At 36.7% G+C, this 17850-nt stretch overlaps 1 protein-coding gene across 1 annotated transcript; it reads right to left on the bottom strand.

The window, feature by feature from the left end:
* Positions 1-1635: 1635 nt before the first annotated feature.
* On the bottom strand, positions 1636-12438 carry nemp2 (nuclear envelope integral membrane protein 2). Its single transcript, XM_077215260.1, has 9 exons — positions 12218-12438; positions 9481-9590; positions 9156-9387; positions 9012-9084; positions 7928-8021; positions 7492-7606; positions 5143-5368; positions 4277-4465; positions 1636-2500 (listed from the first exon to the last, which is right to left on the bottom strand). Exons 1-9 carry the CDS (start codon positions 12312-12314, stop codon positions 2194-2196), a joined length of 1443 nt encoding a protein of 480 aa, XP_077071375.1. The 5' UTR covers positions 12315-12438; the 3' UTR covers positions 1636-2193.
* Between the last annotated feature and the right edge of the window lie 5412 nt (positions 12439-17850).

The raw sequence follows: 17850 nt of genomic DNA, 5'->3' as shown, positions 1-17850 counted from the left end.
CTTTTCTGTGAAATATATACAGTAATCTTTAAAACCAAGTGCATAGTTATATGTACCATCTGAATGTATTGATTTGCCAGTGTCTGAAAGCATCTGCCTCGCAGATATGTGTATAAGTGACCTCTACTATGAAAAACACATGAAATAACATATGAAGACACAATACCATATTCTGGTTGAGAATTTAGCCATGTGTCTTTTTTAATTAAATACAATGGTAACAATTTAAAGTGAAATATTTATAAAAACATACATTCTCTCTTCAGATAAAAGTTCCATAAAAAGGAAAGAATAAAGAATATGAAATGGCAGGACGTAAATATTTACACATGGATGGATGCAGAACATCCACTTTGAGTTGATTCATTTTAAAAGCTGGGTGACCCAAAAATGAAAATTCTACAAAGCCCCTAATATATATATATATATATATATATATATATATATATATATATATATATATATATATATATATATATATATAATATGTTCAATGTTTTTGCTACCAGGGAAACATTGCGTTTACTCGTAAAACCAATTCATTACCCCAGCAAAAAATCTAATATTTTGCGAGGGAACTTGGGAGAACGCAAAAATAATTTTGAGCAAAAGCAGAAACATTGTAATATAATATCTATTAATTCCGAGATGTATTCATTTTGGTGAGGAAAATATACCAAAAAGGACCATAAAATTAATCCACATAATAAACTGTATTCTTCTGACGGCATAATTTCGTATTTAAAACCCAGCACGTTTAACGTTACGTAAAACCAGCAAGGAAAAAAAACGTGTTCTGTATGAATGACATGAGACGACGCATATGGCAGTGGAACAAAAAATGAGCCCAAAAAATTAGTTTTCTTGAGCAAACCGCTTTTGGAACATATCAAGAATATCAAAAGACCCAAGGGCAAAGGTAAATATATACGTCTATACTCTAAACTTTGGTCCCCGAGACTGCAGATGGTCCGTGGAAAGGCTAAATAAAATATAAAATAATGTTTTTTTACCTTCATTTTACCAGGAAATTCCCATAAAAAAGTAAAAAGAATATGTAGGCCTATATTGATATAACATTTAAATTAAAATTTCAAGTTATTGTGTGATTACTAAAATAGGCTAGTGGCGCGTCTCCCCTGGCCCTGGTGTTGTTAGTCGAGCTACACAATAACCAATCAGAAAATAGCACGATTGTATCTGGGTAAGATTTAACGCAACAACCAATGACAATTTTTTTTAAATTGCCCCTGCTCTACAGCATGTTTACACAGAAAAACATGTATGTGAATGGTGAATGGCTCCATAATGGCCACACAGAACGCGTTTATTCGTTTACAAATGTGAATAGTGGAAAGAAAAAACGCAAGGTCCCGAGACGCGTTCTTAAAAGTTAACCTTATTTTAACTTGAGTGCAACGTTTTCAGAACGCCAAAAATCGCGAGACTCAAGCGCAATGGTCAAGCACGTTAGTCTAGCTTTCTGTTTAGTAACTTGGAATAGTTTTATGTGAGGAATAGATATAAATATAAGTTGTTATTCAATTATAATCCGTTCTGCTATAGTATGACTACAATATTCTATCATATTGATGCCAGAAGACTTAGAATACAAAAGAAATGTAGAGGCTTTGGTGTTGGTTTAGGAGCTTGTGTAAAGCATATATCCCTATTTTATTTAACTTTATGATCAAGAGCAACTTGGACATTCTGCTAAACATCCTCTTTTGTTTTCCACAAAGGAATTAGCATTTTTATGTGACCTGTTTCTTTAACTAACACTAGAGGGCACTATTTCCTTAAAATTACACAATGCTGTTATACTGTATGTGTGGAGACATTCTCTTGAGCAGTCGACTGCAATGATGTCCTGATGATTTTATAATATACCTGAGAGCAGCAGTCACCATCTATCCACACATGCTATTAACATACAGTATGTACAATACAGTATTATTCCCAGCTCTGCATCACTTGGGTATGTGAATACAAACTGCTTAAAAACTATAGTTACAGCCCACGCTGCCTAAAAGAGATCATTTAAACAAAGAAACGAGAATGAGCGACTATTTTAAAATCCTCATGGACCTACTGATTTTCCTTACAGTCATTCCTTCCTAATAATATTGTGCAATTTAAAAAGTCTTAAAAATGAACATAAAAATCACTCTTCTTATGGATTGTGGCACAATTTCAAAAGAAATCCTGGTCTTCTGGTTCCATGGGTTCTGGCTGAGGGGTGTAGGTGGCAGGGGGATATGGGCAGACGGTTGGGGCGTATACAGCAGGACTGGGGAGATTATTTAGGGTTGGAGGACTGTTTCTCACCAGCTCGTCCTCGCTACTGTCTTCTACGTCTCCTCTCTGCGACTGGGTGTCGCTGGTGCTGCTGTTAAAGAGCACGTTCTCGTAGTACGCCCCACCAAGCCCGTACTGATTCTCATGACTCTGAAGCTCCTCTTGAGTGATGTGGCTCCCATTGCGCAGAAACTCTGCAAACCTGAAAGAGACGACAACAACTGGTTAGGACAAAAGGGCCATATAGCAATTCATAGCATTTTTCTCCTTCACTCAAATATCCATGCAAAACTGCACCACATTTAAAACAATTACACAATTTTTCACTAAACATGAATTAAACTGAGTAAGGAACTTTGTACTGTGAATGGCAAAAATCCTGTTCACCATTACAGTTATGGTCAGAATTATTGGCACCCCTGGTAAATATGATCAAAGATGGCTGTAAAAATAAATCTGCATTGTTTATCCTTTTGATCTTTCATTAAAAAAAATAGCAAAACTCCAACCTTTTATTGAAGTAAATGAAATGAAAGTGGGGGGAAAATCACATTATGAAATAAATGTTTTTCTCCAAAACACATTGGCCATAATTATTGGCACCCTTTTATTAATTATTACCTTTTTGGAACCTCCTATTGCCAAGATAACAGCTCTGAGTTTTCTCCTATGTCTGATGAGTTTGGAGAACACCTGACAAGAGATCAGAGACCATTCCTCCATAAAGAATCTCTCCAGATCCTTCAGATTCCCAGATCCATGTTGGTGTTTCTTCTCTTCAGTTCAGCCCACTCGTCTTCTATAGGGTTCAGGTCAGGGACTGGGATGGTCATGGCAGAAGCTTCCTTTTGTGCTCAGCGACACATTTTTGTGTTGATTTTGATGTTTGTTTTGGATCGTTGTCCTGATGGAAAATCCAACCACGGCCCATTATAAGATTTCTAGCAGAAGCCGTCAGGTTTTGATTTCTTACCTGTTGGTATTTAATAGAATCCAATATGCCAGGTATCTGAACAAGATGTCCAGGACCTCCAGCAGAAAAATATGCCCACAACATTAAAGATCCAGCAGTATATTTAACCGTGGGCATGGGGCATCTGGTGGATCTGCTGCCAAAAAGCTCTTTTTTTTTGTTTCATCTGACCATAGAACCTCATCTCATTTGAAGTTCCAGTCATGTCTGACAACTGAATATGTTTTTTTTTGGATGAGCGAGGAGGATTTTTCTTGAAACCCTTTTTTTTTTGGTAGGCTTCTGACCCCAAGACTCAACTCTGCATTCTCCATCTGTGATCCTTGAAGAGTCTTTTGTCACTCAAACTCTCCTCCTCACCGTGCATGAAGACAATATAGACACATGTTCTCTTTCTGGCAGATTCGTAACATCTTTAGTTGATTGGAAATTCTTAATGTTTGCCCTGATGGTGGAAATCGGGATTTTCAATGCTTTAGCTATTTTCTTACAGCCACTTCTTCTTTTTTTTATCTCAACACTCTTTTGATGCACATCAGTACTATATTCTTTTTAGAACTATTTTTTTTCTTCAAACGGAATTTGGCCTTTGAGTTTCCTCATATTTAAACTTCTGTGAAACAAGAAGTCATAGCAAGACAATTTCATGTTTAGACACCCTGATGTGCTAAAATAGGTAAATATTAATGGGAATATACTTCAGAGATATTTTACTCATAAAAAATTCTAGGGGTGCCAATAATTGTGGCCAATAATTTTGGAGAAAAACATTTGTATTTCATAATGTGATCCCCCACCCCCACCCCACTTTCAATTCTTTTACTTCAATGAAAGGTTAGAGTTTTGTATTTTTTTTTAAATGAAAGATCGAAAGGATAAACAATGCAGATTTATTTTTACAGCCATCTTTGATCATATTTACCAGGGGTGCCAATAATTCTGACCACAACTGTATTATGTCCCTTTCAAACATGCTCATTTTGGTGATTACAGATGTTTAATTACTTTTGCGGTGATCTGAGCCTCAACACGGTGTCCCATGCAGGAAAGCCAGGCTTGTTACAGTGCTCCCGTAGTTCATCCAGGGTGGCTCTGGTGTGTTTCTCTCCCTGCTCTCTGTACTCCTCCTCGGTCAGTAGCCTGATAGTGGACCGTTTCTTCCTCCGGAACAAGCTTATGAATGAGTAGAAGAGCCTGAAGGCAGAAGTTCATAAATTTAAATATTTAGGATTTCATATTTCACCTGTTTAAAGCTTAATTTCATCATATGGTTAGCTTTCACCTTCTATCCTAGACTTAAAAATCAACATGACCTCCAAATGGCCATACATTATTGTGCACACAAAGTAAAAAATAAATATAGATTTCAAATACATATGAAATATACAAAGGTGGTGGATAATATACCCAGTATTAAAGAGTCAACAACTGATAAACAAAAAAAGATGCGAGTATCTGTAAAGAAATAGTGGCCTTGCATTTAAAATAACTTTCCTATTTGGCTGGAGACTATAGTCACACTTTAGATTAAGGTCCAATTCTCACTATTAACTAACTATTAACTACGACTTTTGCCTCAAAAAACTCCTAATTACTGTTCATTAATAGCTAGTAAGGTAGATGTTAAGTTTAGGTATTGGATTATAGGATTTAGGAATGTAGAATATGGTCATGCAGAATAAGGCATTAATATGTGCTTTTTAAGTACTAATAAACAGCCAATATCCTAGTAATATGCATGCTAATAAGCAACTAGTTATGGTAAAAGTGAGAATTGGACCCTAAACTAAAGTGTTGTCCGAATTCTTTTCTCACTGAATATCCTGTTTCACTTATAAATTTTGGAGTACAGTTTGTGGTGCTTTCCTTACCTGCAAATCCACACCAAAAGGCTCCAGACCAAGGGCAGAATCTTCAAGCACAACAGGACAGCAATCAGTACGTAGTAGGCAGGGGGGAATGTGATCCCATAGTAAATCAACACCATGCCTACTACTTGCATACACCAGGTCATAAAGTTGAGGGTGTGTTTGTTGGTGATGGGGCCATGCTTATAGCATACAGCAAAGCTACATAAGCCTGATATGAGCACATATACTGCAGACAAAGAGAAAAAAGAAAATAATAATTTTAAAATCATTTTTAAATGCCTAGCTTGGCATTAATCGACCTTCTTGCGTACATACGTACGCATACATGCTACATAAAGGAGTAGGGTGTTTTATGCATGCAAGGTAACATTAAAAAAAGCATGCTCAATCTGAATAGGACAGAAGCAGCTTGCCTGAGCTTGCCTGTCATTCATAAACAGCCCATTAACAAACAGTAATAATATGTACAAAGCCCACTCAGGTACAACAGTCACAATAGATCTATACACGTTGAAACAACTCAACATCACATCTTTTGTTGAGGTAATTCATTCATTTTTGGGTAAACTATTCCATTAAGGCAAGCCTTCACTTGCATCAATAACAGTGGATGTTGTGGTGTATCTGCCGAGCCTACACGCACTGAATGCAAACTTTACGGGCTACTGCTGCAACAAATTGCTGAATACTCCAGCATACAAACAAAGGAACAATGGTGAAATATAATGTAACAATACTGGTTCTATTAATTTACTAAGTTAATATTTACTCAGCCTAAAGTGATTCCTAACCTACACAACCATTGGGGTCATTAAATATTGTAATGTTTTTTGAAAGAAGCCTTTATTGCCCACCAAATGTATTTGATAAAAAAAAATAAAGTACATTTTTTTGGGTGAAAACTGTGATATATAATTTCAGTATTCTATGGTGAATAGAGTTTAAAAGAATAGCCTATGTTTGAAATAGTTTTTTTGTTTTAGCATTATACATTTCTTTACTGTCACTTATGATGCATACATGCTGAATAAAAGTACTAATTTCTTTAAATAAATAAATAAATCGTACTGATCCCAAACTAGTGTATGGTAATGTAGTGACTTTTGTGATGCAGTAGACTTTTTTTATTATTAAAAACAAAAGGTTCTTGAAATATATCCTGTCCATATTTTCTAGATAATGATAGTGGATGTGGACGGGATCTGTTAAGCTCCAAAAAGAACAACAAAAAAAGCATGATAAAAAATAGTCCATATGATTTTTTCATTCCAAGTTTTCTCAAACTATACGAAAGCTTTATGTGAAGTTCAAGACATTATATACCAACAATCCGTTCAACTAAAGCTAACTAAAATCAAAAATGAATCAGTTAAACCCCAAAATAACAAGGTTTGGGGAAAATGTTGACAAATTGTGTAAATGCGCCATTATTGTAGTCATTTATCAATAACTAATTTAATTCCTCAGTGTTTGCATGGTTTCAAGACATGGACTGTAGTGCATGAGTCATTTGGACAATTTTTAAGATTTCTGGAGCTTGACTAACCCAGTACCCATTCACTTTCATTTTATGGAATAATGAAAGAAAGAAAAAAGACGACGAGAAAGTCATGGGTTCGGAACACCATGATGGTGAGTAAAATTACAAAATGCAATTTTTTGGGCGAACTATTCTTTTCATGTTACAGTAGCCTATATCTGTGAAATATAAGAAAAAAATCGGAGAGAAAATAAAAGGGCCAGAAAACATACACACACTGGGGCTGTAATCCTCCCAGAGCCTTTTTGTTTTAGGCATAGAAATCAATGTTCCAGCAGCACGACAGCTTCTTTCCCTTAATCTTAATATGCCTGTAGTTCTCGCATTCAAAAACACTGATGCATTTACATACTGCGAGTGCTTGAAGAGGGAAATTGATTTGGCAGTGAATAGAATCTATTGAGCAGTCAAGAGGCAGTCATTTCAACATTCAAAATACTTGGCCTTCATATTATAACACTAACGGAGCCAAGATATACAATACAAAAGGTGAATCTCAATCTGCTCTGTTACTATGTGATTCAGGCGTGTGCGCTTCAGCTGATGATATATGCAGCGAGACTGTGTAGAAGGATAATCAGTCTAAATGGCATGTACAGTAATTATTCTATTGTGTAAAGAACACGGCAAGAAAATTAAGAGACAACACGCGGCATTCGACTGACACGCAAAACTGCACAAAAGGTACATTTGAAAGACCATTTATTAACATTAGCGAAGGCTTACTGTCTGATCTAATTGGCTGATGAGATGATTGCAAAGGAAAACAGGGCAAGATGGGTTGTAACAGAGAAAGGTTGCCTAGTTACCCAGTAATTCTATCCAGTGCTCAGTCACAATGTCATCCCATTCACTTAACACCCTCTGGATCCCGATGTAGGACAGACTGGAGCCAGCACCCAACAATACCAGGAACAGCCCTCGCTGGGGGGGGGGGAAGCAGAGCCTTAGTGAATGTGTTCAACCTTCTGACCTACCCCAAACCCGCAAGCTATCAATCAATCTGTAATTCATTGCACAACCCTGATTCATACATAAAACCTTACAATGATGTACATGCCTGCAGCTGTATGTGTTGAGGAGTGAGTCTCCTCCTCCCTTTATCTTTCATCTCATCAGCAGAGACAATGCCAGCATTGACAGGCTTAAACTCATACTACTCATCCAACATGTTCGATTGGTGAGGAAACATGTGATCGAGTGTATTGTGATTATGTAGAAGGTTGTGACAGAAGCATTGCACACCTTTGGAATGTAGTTTCGGAGGATAAGTGTCAGGAAGACAAATATGGCGATGACTCCCAATGAAACTCCGGCTGTGTAGAAAAACAGTGAGCTCCTGGAAACCATGAAGATTGGGACAGATTAATACATTTCAACCACAAATTAAAATTTATTCTCCCTTATGTTGATCAAAATATGCTTTTTTCTCTCTCCATGGAATACAAATGGAGAGTTTTTTAAGAATCTTCTCTACATTTTTCATAGTGGCCACGGCTGTCAAGCTCCAAAAAGGCACCATAAGAGTAGTCCATATGACTTGTGTACAGGGCAGGTTTGGGTGTCAACTTGCTGTCAGAGAGATGAGAGAGCAGCTGGTACTGTGAATCTAATCTGCAGAAAATGAGTACTGGAAGCGTTTCAGATTATTCAGTATGTATCGAAAAATGACTATTTTTGACAACACTACATTGCACTTAGTTTATAATTTCCGATTATTTTTAAAAGACTACAATTGAAAATTGTACATATTACATTTTTGTACTGATTTGAATATCCCTTATCCACAGAGCACAAATGGGTATTAACTGATACCTAAGCTGAATCCTTTGCACTCTATATTTATGTATAAACTATGTTCTTTCTTTTCTTCACCAAAGCTACTGTATGGCTTCAGAAGACTAGAACACACAAATTGCACTGACCATTTTTATCATGCTTTTACTGTTTTTTGAAGCATGATAGATGTGGCCACTATGAACTACCATTACATGGAAAAGATCTGCATAAAGATCTTTCGAAATAAATTCTTTTTTGGTTCCACATTTTAAATAAATCTTATTTTTTTTAACCTTTATTTAACCAGGTGAGCACATTGAGAACACTTTCTATAATACAAAGCTAAATAATTGTAAAATTTTAATTTCTTTAAATGTAATTTCTTTTGTTAAACTTTATCTTATTCATGGTTAAGTTACAAGGACAAGCGTGGTGTATTTTTTTTTTCACGGTTTGCCAAAAAAAAAAACTTGATCAGAATTAAATCTGACATTCTACTGGAGATTTTCTTTAGATGAGAACATCAAAACTAGAGCTAAATTGCACTTACCTGCATATGTTTCCAGCTCTAACAAACAGTGCCAACCCACACACAAAAAGCAGAAGGCACATTCCATTTAACCCTGTAATATAAAATAAACAATTATGATTCAGTGCCCAAGTACTCTGTATGAGAATAAGGTGTGATGCTCACTTTTTTTGGAGACGTGTAGTGTGTACACGGTATTGCTTCTAGACGATTTGGTCATGAAGCAGACATCTTCATCAACCAGAGGAATGTCCAAAGACTTCTCTCTTTGGATAGTGGATGGCCAATATTGTTCAATGAAGCAGTTAGTAACAGTGAGAAGATCATCCGGATGGTGGCAATTTCTTGTCTCCAACGGGAACGCAACAAAGACGTCCTCATCACTAGTCACATTTACCTTTGAACAACATGTGTCTTGTCAGTATTCAATTTAAAGTGGGAGTTAACCCAAAAAATAATAGCACAGCCACAGTAGGATGTAATAAATTACCTTGAAGGTGGAACAGATGTCCTTCCATTTGATTACTGTACCAGAGCTGTAACAGAAGCATCGACTCCCAGAATACTCGTGGGCACTGTCTCCTTTTACATAGGTGCAATCTGTCAGAATCAGGAAAGGATCAGAATTACTCCTCTGCTTTAATTTAACGATCCCCGCCATCCATTTTCTTCTTCTCTATGTCTAAAACAGTACAGAAGCGTCCCAGAAAAAACACAGACTACAAACTTCTGCCCACAGACTAAATTCATCCTAATCACTGCACTAATGCAACTGCAGAATCCTCACTTTCCAAAAACCTGACATGTTCATGTGTGGTTGCTTCCATCCAGTAGTACTTACTTATCATTTATAAATGGACATCATCAAAATAAAGCACTTACCAAAATGGATGAAATATATTATTTGTTTACTTGCACATCATGTGACCATTAACCAACAAATATGTTGTTAAATTATTGAAAAATTAATTTTAAAATACATTATCTTCTTAGTTCAAAGGGGTTCAAATCCCTGACATAGGAAAGATTACCATATTTTATTTTGCAATGTTAAAAAAAGACAGAAAGAAATAGAAAAATGATTTGGCTTACAATAAATGCCCGTTTGTTATAGTTTTTCAAATATTCAGTTCTTGAGCTATAAGATCATGTGTTGCTACTGTCTGACAGTCTGTAAAAGTCACATCAAAACTTATATTTGGGAAATCTGCAAAAACACTGTTTTATAGAATCTGGTGATGAAAAGATTACAATTAGATTAACAAATCATATTCAAACTGTTTTTTCTTGGTATTTACAAGCAATATTGTGTATTTGAAAATGTGGATTTCATGAGTATCTGTAACTAGCACATGACACTGAGTGAGAACAACAGTTACAGAATTGTTCCAAATAAACCCTAATATAAACAATAGCAATTTAATTTATTGTGCTAAGAAGAGATTCAATTCATAAATTTTTCCCACATTGTTAATTTCCCCGTAGAGACAAACTGGGCACAGTGAGGAAAACATAGACACTATAGGAGACTATTGGGACTACTGGGCCTAAAAATATAGTCCCTAAGCTTGCTGCATTGACAAAAACATGGATCTAATATGAAGAACCTGAAACGGAGTGTGAATGAATGGTTCCTGATCATAAGCCAGTAAAAAATGAGCATCAGAGAGATTTACAGACCTTCTTAAATTCAGTATGACTTTGGAGTCAGTATGAAATGGAAGCTGCGACCGTATTTTCTTCACTATTGTGATGTACATCCAAGTGAAATGGCTTCTCAAACAAGAAAAAATGTAGGACGGGACTTGATTTGTCAAGTGGTGCTCACTGCAGTCAAATGACATCCAGCTCCACCTCTCTGGAAGTCTAATGTGGTGGAGTGATCGAGTTGTGGGTAGGGTTAGGGTGTGGTTGGATATTCTAGCTCCACACATTAGGCCCAAATTACATTCGCTCCTCCTCGCTGGACGTCTAGGGAGGGGGAGCTAGACGTAAGCTTCACACATTTGCTCTGCAGTGAGCAGCTTCTCGATTTTAGCCTTGTCCAAATAGCACCTTGCGGTCTTTGCACTTGATCACTTGTCTACTTGCATGACGTATTTCCTCTATTAGGCCCTAGTGTTCAAGTAGGTGTAAAGACTGCAAGTGTGTGTAAAACTTTTGATTACTCGATAGGACATATAGTCTTGCAAAAAATGCAAGTGTTTACAGAGCATTTAGCCTATTTATTATATTTTCAATACTTTGCATTTTAAAATAAACTTCTACATGTCTGTTCAGTAGTCGCTATGTAACTAACAGAAGACACAAATTTAAAATTGTGGTGCTTCTAATTAAGATAAAAACAGTTGCAAATGTTGTACAAAGTAGGCCTAAACATATCATACTCATATTTGCACCAATAAAATGTGCAAAACTTTATGGTTTTACTACCAAATTTTATGTATCTAATTAATTTAAATTAAGGTGAAATGTTTTCCTCAACATATCGCCATTTCGGGGCACATGAGTTCCAGAACTTAAAGCATGATTGGATACGCCCATCCTTGAATAGTGTGCCAAGTTATCCTTGGTTTAGTGTGCATTAAGGGCACTGCACTTTGGCATTTTTAAAACATGGAACAGTCCTGCGCACTTACTTCCTGTCGCATGCACACACTCTCAAGTGGCCAAGACCGCAAGTGTGGGTTTTTGGACAAGGCATCAGTCCATCTAAAATTGATTAGATGGTTGTGGTTTGCTATTGCTGCGATCTCATGTGACTGACATGTTGTCCCGCCCTCGAGACAGTAAACACGTCATCAGAGAGGATATGTGGTTGGAAGAGGGAGGGGAAGTTATTTTGATTAAATATTATAAGGGTACATACATAAAAAACTAAAGAAAAAAGATTTGTATGGATAAATCATTTATAAGATAAGAAAAGGTTAGGACCAAGGTAAGATTACAGACGCATGCAGACAAACCAGTTAATAAACAAACAATTTGATTATTGTTTAATAGATGCTGAACAATCTTACATATTAAAAACTTTAAGCAACAGAGCTCGCCATTTTGACACACAGCATTTGTGTCCAGCTCACCATATATAAAGAGTGGTTTAACTGTAGTCTGGGGTTTTATCACATTCAAAATCCAATAGTTACAATAACAATGTACTAGTTTTGTAATGTTAGTGATGTTCGCTTATGTCGCTGTTTGTTTAGCACATGGTTCAAGTTATTTACCTGCGTATGAATATCCTTTGTTTCCCACTGCACTTTGCCAGTAAGCACACAATAGAGTTAAAACGGGTATAAAAGCTGCTAACGTTAACCTCCCCATGTTTTGTGGAGTATTGTGTTAAATGGATGGATTTCACAGACACAGCAGGTTAATGATTTCATCCGCAAAGCTAACATGAGCTAAGCTAAGCTAATGTTTTTGGTTTCAAATTCGGTGGGATTCGTGTAAGATAACCCAGACCAGACTAGCCGTTTCAGAGTGGATGATAGGTCCCGATATTTTATTTGCTCATTAATCAAGTATAGTATAGAATTTTCTATTTATAAAACAAAAAATCGTTGTATACACAAAAGAGCACATTTAATGTCCTTAATGGATTGTATTTAATAAGTCCATTTTGGAGTTTAGTGTTCAATTAGTCAGGCCTTACTCCGCAGTCAAAGGTTTGAAAGTAAACACCAGTGTTACACTTATGTACTATTTTATTGTGTGTGTGTGTGTGTGTGTGTGTGTGTGTGTGTGTGTGTGTGTGTGTGTGTGTGTGTGTGTGTGTGTGTGTGTGTGTGTGTGTGTGTGTCAACTTTATTTCATTTAACAAATATGTTTTTAATCAAAAATGAAAAACGTATGCATTATGCAACAACAATTGTTTTAGTATGTTGCATTGCTGTCACATAACCTCCTCACATTGCATGTTGAATTCAGCAAGTTCGGTTATCATTTAAGAAATAAACACATTTTAAATGTAGCCGATTTATATTTAACTTGTTTGTATAAAAATGCTAAGATACATTTATTAATCAAACTGGAAGAAGGTTACTCATTGCATTGTAGAATACAGTAGCCTACTGACTGCAAATTGTTCTGTTATCATGGAAATTAATAGAACCTTAAAAAGTAGGCTAATTCAAATTTATATAGTGAATATAGCCTACATGTTTCTAGTTATGCTCAGGTCTAATGCATGTTATTTCTAAAAAAGTTATCACAACTAGAAAAATTGGTGGAAATTTAATTACCGTTACAGTCTAGCTAAATAGAGAACGTGGAAAATCCATTGTCTATCAGCAATATAAAGCATGTAGTCTTGAAATGTCTAGTCCTGCAAATGCAGTTTTGTAGCAAACGCAAAGATAAGCGGTGGGAAGAAAAACGTTAAACCAAAATCTAGAGGAGACCAGATGAAAATGTCATCTCTGTGCAGTCTTCGCCCTTTGAAATGGAAGGGGGATTTTTGTGGTGGGCGTAGACACAGCAGGCGGCTGCTTTCTCATTTCTCTAGGATGCAGAGACAACAGCGGCTTTTCCTGACAGGCACTCCCACGCCAGGCTCAGACCCACTGTCACTTACGCTTGCATGGAGTCAGCAAGCATCTGACTAATGCAGATGCTGTCATTTTGGTTTCTAGGATTCTAACCTCATTCCCCATGAAAGAGTGCATTTCTTTTCACCATCAACCTTTAGTTTTGCTGCATTTTTGCTCCTTGCACTCAACAAGCTACAATGAGGTTTATCTTCAGTTGCTGTAGCAGACACTTACAAGTTTATGTCCCACAGGGGAAAGTATAAAGAAAAAAAAGTTGGGTAGAGGAAGGCTTTGTGGTTTTTGTTAAGGTACAGAAAGTCCCGTTTTTGATGCAGAGTCTAAAAGAACTCATCTGGTTTCATGACCATTGCACGACACGTTCAGATCAGAATAATAAGAGAAAATTGTAAATAAGATGCAAAATTGGTAATACTGTACATTGATGAAAGGTGAAAATTCTGTCATTATTTACTCATTCTTGTGTTGTTTCAAAGCGAAATATTCATGCAGTTGTTAAGACAACATTCCATTTGATCATTTTGCAAACATTAGGTGAACATTACTTTTGAATGTTCTCTTAACATTCTAAAACAAGTAACATTTCAAAAATGTTAAATGAACATCCAAATAAAATGTTTCAGAAAAAAAGTTTAGTAAATGAACAGAGACAAAACTTTTGTATCAATAATTAATTCTAAACGTGCATTAACGGACACTGTGCAGTGCGGCTCTAAATTTCCTGTTTATTTTTCTTAATTCTCCTTAATGTATGTCACAGAATGAGACACAAGTTTCACAATGAGACACAAGTTTCATGAAAACAACTGCGGTCTATACTTCAAAAAGAGGTTTTGGCAAAGAGCTGGTTCCATGGACAAACGCCTCTCCAAAACAGAGACGGACTTCTGAGCTTTTGATTAGTGGGCTAAAATCTGACACCCACAGAGCTGGGCCTTATGTTGGTGCACTTAAGCCCGTCCTACACCCAGGATGGCTGGAGAACTTTGAAGGCAAATAAGGCTTTCACAAGGCTTTCTGTCCCATGAAAGTGCTCAATGCTGGTGTTTTTTTCTATCTCTCTCGACCTTTCTGTTCCTTTGTTGTGGAGGTCATTCAAGAGGTGCAGGCCACATGTTCTGCAGTCATTTGTGTCATGTTTTTATAATAGGGGCATACTTATAATTTTTGTGATCTTTGTTTTGTCAGTTGGAAGATTGGCAGTTTCTTCTTCCTTTTTTTTTCTTTCACTTGTTTATGCTTTTTTTCTGTTCTGTTTCCTAAAGGAGGATAGGGCGGCTGCTTAGGCTGCAGAGAGCAAACGCTGTGATTGACATAAGCAGAGAGCTGAAAAAATCAGTCGAGGCTGAGTCTTTCTGTAGGTAGGCGGATGAGTGGGGCGAACCAATCCTCAGCAGAGCTTGTTTTTAATTGCCGTCTGGTAAACATCAAACGTGAAAAAAACCAGACGATTCCATCTAAAGATACAGGGTGTTTTGGAAAATACGTTTCGCTGTGTGATTTCATCTTTTGCTTTATGCTGAACAACATATTGAGAGTTGTTATATTCCTGAGATTCTCACTGTCTCAGGTCATTAAATACTCACCGTCAACTCTAGTTTGCTTTGTTCTCAGAACTGTAAGCAGTGCAGATGCTAAGGAGGAGTTTATACTTGAGGGAACGCTTGAATGTTGTAATGCTTTGCTTTGTGCTAAATGTCGATTTTTTTAAATTGAAGTTCAGTCAAAGAGGAAAATTCTGTAATTAATTAGCTACTCAACCTTATGCCATTCCTAAGCCAGTGTACATTGTTATATGTTCTGTGGAGCACAAAAGGAGACTATTTGAAGAAAGTTCAAAGCTCTTTTGGATACAGTGCAGTTCAAACCGACTGTGGTCCACAAATATATGACATAAAATATCCATGTATTCCATACTTTTGCTCATACATGGTCTATTACTCACACAAAAAATTGAATGGCTTCAATAAGACTTATAATATGATGCAAAAATTATGGCTCGACTTTTAAGGTGCCTTTTTTGTCATTTTTGAAGCTCAGCAGCTGTCTTTACCAACAGTCATGAAGAATATTTTTAATGATCATATTTTGCATATCTTGTTCCAAGAAGAAAGAAGCAAAAGAATGAATTATTAATAGCAGACAAAATGTTTGGTAAAATAAAAAAAGTTAAGGATTGGTTAGATTTTTTAATGTTTTGGAAAGAAGCGTCTATGTTCACCAAGGCTGCATTTATTTGATCAAAAATACAGTGAAAATTGTAAAATATTATTACAATTTAAAATACCTATTTTCTGTTTGTAATTTATTCATGTAATGGCAAAGCATGCACATTTTCAGCATCATTACTCCAGTGCCATGTGATCCTTCAGAAATCATTGATGCTGATTTGGTGCTGAAAAAATATTTCATATCAATGTTGAGAACAATTGCTTAATATTTTTTGTGGAAACTGATATTTTTTGTGATTCTCTGATTAATATAAAGTTCAAAGTAACAGTATTTATTTGAAATAGAAATCTTTTGTACCATTATAAATATCTTTTACTGTCACTTTTGATCAATTTAATGCATCCTTGCTGAATAAAAGTATTACATTCTTTAGGGAAAAAAAATTACTGACAGTACTGTACATATTATACCTAATCTCTTTTACATCTTTATTTCTGTTTTGAAGATTGTGGCCCATGTACCCAAGTATTTTCCATATATAATGTGTCAAAAACACAGATTTTTGCCTCACATCACATAATGATCCAAACAACTCTGGTTGGAGTGTCAGGACTGCATGACCTTCAATTAATCCATTTATTTTAATTTCTCTATTTAAGGTTACACATTGATTGGTTGGATCATTTCTCATTAGCCATGCTGTGCAGAAAATGGATGGAAGGGTGGGCGGCAATCAGACTCTGCTAGTGGTAGAAGCCCCACCCCCACAGCCCGGTCCACCAGGGGCCCAGAGATGTGATTACAGTTCATTAACGCGGTGTGTGTACAGGGGGTGGGAAGGACACTGGTCATTATTGTGTTCGAATGTAGGTGGTGCCCTGAAACACACAGGAAGACGTGGGCAGCACACACACCCGTGCTGCAGCCCTTAAGTCCTTTGTGAGGAATATTGGATGCAGAGTTTGACTCTAGGGAGTTGGCAGTGCATAATTACTTGGATGCAAACAGACAGAAATTTGTGTTTGGTGCAGTGGCACTTTGCATTTGACAGGGCTATTTGGAGGGCTAGCTCATATTCTAAATTCAGCCAACAGTATTTAAGTAGCCTACCTACAAATTAACCACAGGTGTAATTCACAAGTCATTGAGTTCCTACATGATGGGATTTGTTTGTATTATATCTAATTTTCGACCCCTTATTCTGAACCTCTGTCTGAAATGATCTGTTTCTGATGGTCGGCTCCTTTAAGGCTTGTCAGTAAACGGGCACTGTTATGATTGGCTAACGTCATTGTATAGGAAACAGTATCAACGCCCACTCGCTATTGCATGCGAGTAAGTGTTTTAAAAACATTATCCATATAAAACCGCCATTTACAGACAAAGTATGAAGTCATTTACTTACGGTTAGTGATAAATCTGCTGTCAGATCCAATAGAGTTGGCTGCTTAATCTTTCAACAAAAGTTTCTTTGCGAACTCTCCATTACACTGAGTCCCTCATTGACAAAACAAAACTCTTCGAACAAACATATCATCCTTGACGCGATCTGGTCGTCATTAAAATAAACCATCGACTTGTTTCATACACTGGGATCCTTGTAAAGTCACAGAGACGCAAACCAACTGTTTAAACTAGACGTGTCAAAATGAACATTCTTTCATTCTTCTATTTGTCCTGTCGACAGACTCAAGCATGTGGAGTATGTCAGAAACTGTATGCGCATCTGTTTACTGTATCCAGTGTAGACCGCGTCAGAGATTATAATGGTTTTTATTGACTTTTGACACAATGTGAACATCCAGTGTAAGCAAATGTTAGCCGTTAAGTGACTGAATGCCAATGGGCGGGCCCTATTGTGCGATGATGTACAACTATTAGTCGATAGGCTTGTTCGACTTGAACCGGCGCTGCGCAGACCGATCGGTTGATGACATCAAAGTACCGCGAGAGCGATTCAAAAGCATAAGGAGCCGTCTGCTCTCTAATCGCTCTCGCGGTACTTTGATGTCATCAACCGATCGGTCTGTGCAGCGCCGGTTCAAGTCGAACAAGCCTAACGTCTTGTTATGGAGTCAGGCATATGCAAATGCATTTGCCTGATTGACGTCACAAAATCAGCCAATATCAAAACAAGC

This window comes from Siphateles boraxobius, unplaced genomic scaffold (genome assembly GCF_051911475.1).
Source record: "Siphateles boraxobius isolate OS27281-9 unplaced genomic scaffold, OSU_SipBor_1 7, whole genome shotgun sequence".
NCBI lineage: Eukaryota > Metazoa > Chordata > Actinopteri > Cypriniformes > Leuciscidae > Siphateles > Siphateles boraxobius.
Note: the sequence above shows the minus strand (reverse complement) of the source record. Positions and strands in the feature narration are given on the sequence as shown.